This window comes from Cebus imitator, unplaced genomic scaffold, assembly GCF_001604975.1.
Source record: "Cebus imitator isolate Cc_AM_T3 unplaced genomic scaffold, Cebus_imitator-1.0 Scaffold704, whole genome shotgun sequence".
In the NCBI taxonomy this organism is placed as follows: Eukaryota; Metazoa; Chordata; class Mammalia; order Primates; family Cebidae; genus Cebus; species Cebus imitator.
The window spans coordinates 10,796-14,806 of record NW_016108019.1 but is presented as its reverse complement, the minus strand read 5'-3'; the positions used below and the strand labels follow the sequence as shown (position 1 = coordinate 14,806).

Below are 4,011 nucleotides of genomic sequence, written 5' to 3'. Positions count from 1 at the left end.
TGTCATACATCACATGCTAGCAATCCACCAGCACAGAGCAAAGGGTCAGCAAAGAGACCCTTTGCTTTTTTAGGTCAGGAGAAAATGCAGCTCAGGTTGGGGGACAAGGTAAACACATAACTAAGGTGAAGATCTGACTGATTAGTAACTCATAAATCATTTGAAACCATACTTTTCTGTTAATAGTCAACCCTCTGTAAACACACAATGTGTTCCCACCTTGTTATCATTCCCAGTGATGTCAAATGAGTGGTTGCCCTTTTCAGTATATAAGTTGGATGCAACTTTTCCTGGATGCACCTGCCTATAGGAGTCCTGCTCGTCACAATGGTAGGTAACTGGTTTTATATATAAAGGCCAGAAAAGCAAAAAAGAATATGTATTCCTTATTTAATATGCTGTGATGTGTGGTTCTACTGCACAGCATTGAAAGGTAAATGTGGCCTAGTTTGAATATTTTATTACCTGTAATTCAATGTGCAGAGCATGAAAGTCTGGGAACTTGGGAAATTTTTAATGAATTTAGCACTAGTTCTGTTCTCTAAGATCTAAGTTGTTTTTCCTTCCTGTAATTAGATTTCATAGGTGTCTCTAATTCTTTGGTTCTATGTGAGTAATTTGTGAAATTAAAAATAATTTCAGGCTGGGCGTAGTGGCTCACGCCTGTAATCCCAGCACTTTGGAAGGCCGAGGGGTGAGGATCACAAGGTCAAGAGATCAAGACCATCCTGGCCAACATGGTGAAACCCTGCCTCTACTAAAAATACAAAAAAGTAGCCGGGTGTGGTGGTACATCCCTGTAGTCCCAGCTACTCGGGAGGCTGAGGCAGGAGAATTGCCTGAATCCAGAAAATGGAAGTTGCAGTGAGCTGGCATCACACCACTGCACTCCAGCCTGATGACAGAGCAAGACTCTGTCTCAAGAAAAATAATAATATAATAAAAAATAATTTCAGAGCTACATGACTGCATCATTTTTGAGATGAGGGGACTGAGCCTATGGAGGGGAAGGAACTGCCACTGGGGTCTCACCGCAAGCCTGTGAATGAGCTGAGACAGGAACCCAGGCATCCCTCTCTCCCTGCCAGGGGCTCCCAAACTTGTCTGTGCAGTGGAGCCCCCTGGGGAATTCTGAAGAGCACTGACACCTGGCTCCCACCCCAACACTCTGATAATTGGGCTGCAGTGGGAACAGGACATCAATTTTAAAAGCTACCCAGGAGATTTTAATGCTCACTCAAGTTTGAGAATAGTTTCCCTAGGCCCTTTTCACTGTATCTTGTGTTAAGGAAGAATCTTTGGTTTTGGGGGCTTTATTTGTTTGTTTGTTTTTGAAGACAGGGTCTCACTCTGTCACCCAGGCTGGAGTGCAGTGGTGCGGTCAGGATTCACTGAAGGCTCAACCTTCCTGCGCTCAGGTGATCCTCCCACCTCAGCTTCCTGAGTAGCTGGGACCACAGGCCAGCAACCATGCCTGGCTAATTTTTGTATTTTTTGTAGAGACAGGATTTTACTATGCTGCCCAGGCTGGTCTTGAACTCCCGGGCTTAAGCAATCTGCCCAGCTCAGTCTCCCAAAGTGCTGGGATTACAGGTGTGAACCACTGTGCCTGGCTAAGAAAGACTTTTGCTTCAAAATTTATAAAAACCCATGCAGGCTTTTCTTGTGTCTTAAACTTGATCTTTCTGAAAACGTTCTTTACTAACACCAGGGAAAGAGCTGGGCTGCTCTCAGGGCTGCAAGGGAGATGAGGCAAGAAGCAGCCAGCCAAGTGTGAGGAACCAGGGAGAGGGTCCTAAGAGCGGACCCTGGGCCTCCTCTGGGTCACGCTGCAAGACAAACGTGCTCTCAGAAACTGTCCTGAGGCAGAACTGGGGAGATGAGGGGGTTCTCCCCATCTCCACTGGACTGGCTCCTCCCGCCCGTCCTCCATGCAGCTTCACAGGAACTTAGCAAGCTGCACAACTGGCAATACCCCTGCCTGCTTATGATCCTGAAACTTTTTTTTTTTTTTTTTTTTTTTTTAGTAGGGATGAGTTCTTGCCATGTTGCCTAGGCTGGTCTCTAACCACCTTGGCCTCCCAAAGTCCTCGGATTACAGGCATGAGCCATTATGCTTGGCCAGACACCCAACTCTTCATCATGGGTTAAGACCCTTTCAGGAGCAGTAATTTACCTAAAGAGACACAACTTCTAAGGGCACTGTCAGTCTGCCTCACCTCAAGGCTGACCATGTAGCTGCACCATCTAGAAAACCCTAGCCCATGCTGGCATGGTGGTGTACTCTCCTGTGTCTGCACACATCAGGGGCTCATGATTACTAAATGCAGGAAAGGAAGACACGAACGGAGGAAAGGCTGGTGGCAGAATAGAAGACAAGAATGAAAAGGAGCTTTAGAGTCTCTCTACTCAGGGGTGGGACTCCGACCAGCAGCGTGGGCATCACCTGGGAGCTTCCATGTAAGTCTGTAGACCTACTGAAGCAGAATCTGCATGTTATTGAATAAGCTCTCTGGTCGGGCGTGGTGGCTCATGCCCATAACTCCAGCACTTTGGGAGGCCGAGGTGGGCAGATCACTTGAGGTCAGGAATTTGAGACCAGCCTGGCCAACATAATGAAACTCCATCTCTACTAAAAATACAAAAATTAGGCAGGCCTTGTGGTGCACACCTGTAATCCCAGCTATTTGGGAGGCTGAGGCAGGAGAATCGCTTGAACCCGGGAGGCAGATGTTGCAGTGAGCCGAGATTGCGCCGCTGCACTCTAGTGTGGGTGATAGAACAAGACTTCGCCTCAAAAGAAAAAAAAATCTCCCAGGAATTTATATGCACATTAAAGCAGCACTGGGTTGAGCATTGTTCCTGGGCTCTCACGTAGGTAAAGATACAGAGGCACTGGCTGTTTCTTTCTTCAATGAGCCTGAGATTGTGTGTTTTCTATTAGCTACCTGGGTAACTCTAATGCTTACCCAAGTGAGAGAATCCCTCTTTTTACAGGGGAGGAAAACTAAGCTTCAGAGAGAGAAAAAGACAATCAGTGTCAGCCTATTTCTGAGATACTGTCAAGTGGGAAATCTCTTAATGAATTAATTTTCTCTCTGCTGTCACCATGTTTGGACTCCATCCGCAGTTGTTAAATCTCGTGACTTTGCTCTCTAGCTGCAGGAGATTTGGGGATTTTGCACATGTCACTTGTCCTGGGCTGCAGCCCTGCTTGTCCCTGTTGACTCTCCTGCTTTGTGACTCAGTGAACAAGAACTCCAAGATTCTAGTGATCCTCAGTGGCCCTGGAGCCCTCTTTCTGCAAGAAGGGAGTAAAAATATTGTCAACAAGGTCGCTTTTTTTGGGGAAAGAGGTTTAGGTTTTCACAATGATTTTGAACTGAAGGTTATGCAAAAGAAGAATGAAACAGCATAAGAGCCACTCCGAGTCCTGGCTTGAGCTGAATATATTGAGGTTTTGAGTTGTTTTTGAAGAATTTCTTTCTTTCTTTCTTTCTGGCTATAAACTCCATACATTTTATTGTAGAAAATTTAGAAAATAAGAGGAAAATCCAAAGAAGAAAATGGTCATAATCCTACTATTCAAAGATGACTTGTTATTTGGTAAAAACCTTCAGTGTGTTCTGAGCGTCTCTCTCCGCGTCATGGGAATCACGCATTTCATAGCCTGCTTCACTTCATGTAATGACACGTCATCATTTGCTCAGGTGACTTCACCTTCTACCTTGCTGGCTCACCAGGTGTTTTTCTGAGTCACTGTTCTCCACCAGCTCTGTTCTTGTGCATGTGGTTTCTTTCCACTTTTTCCACTGCAGTGAGCATCCTTGTGGAGGAGTCCATCTCTGTGCCATTTTTAGGATCACATCTTGGAGATGAAAAGGTGAAATCAAATGCTGTAAATGGTTTTAGGAATGTGGATATATAGTAGCATATTGTTCTCCATAACAGTTGTTCAAAGTATGTCATTCTTGTGCATATCACCTCACATTGATACCTCTGTTTCTCTCT

General features: G+C 45.3%; 1 protein-coding gene across 1 annotated transcript in view; it reads left to right on the top strand.

Annotated features, from left to right (window-relative positions):
- Positions 1-230: 230 nt before the first annotated feature.
- LOC108296325 (beta-microseminoprotein E1) overlaps positions 231-4,011 on the top strand; it is a 14,223-nt gene continuing 10,442 nt past the window's right edge. The window contains exon 1 of the mRNA XM_017518796.2: positions 231-330. Within this exon, the coding sequence (XP_017374285.1) occupies positions 295-330 (36 nt within the window). The 5' untranslated portion in view covers positions 231-294. The remainder of the gene's footprint in view (positions 331-4,011) is intronic.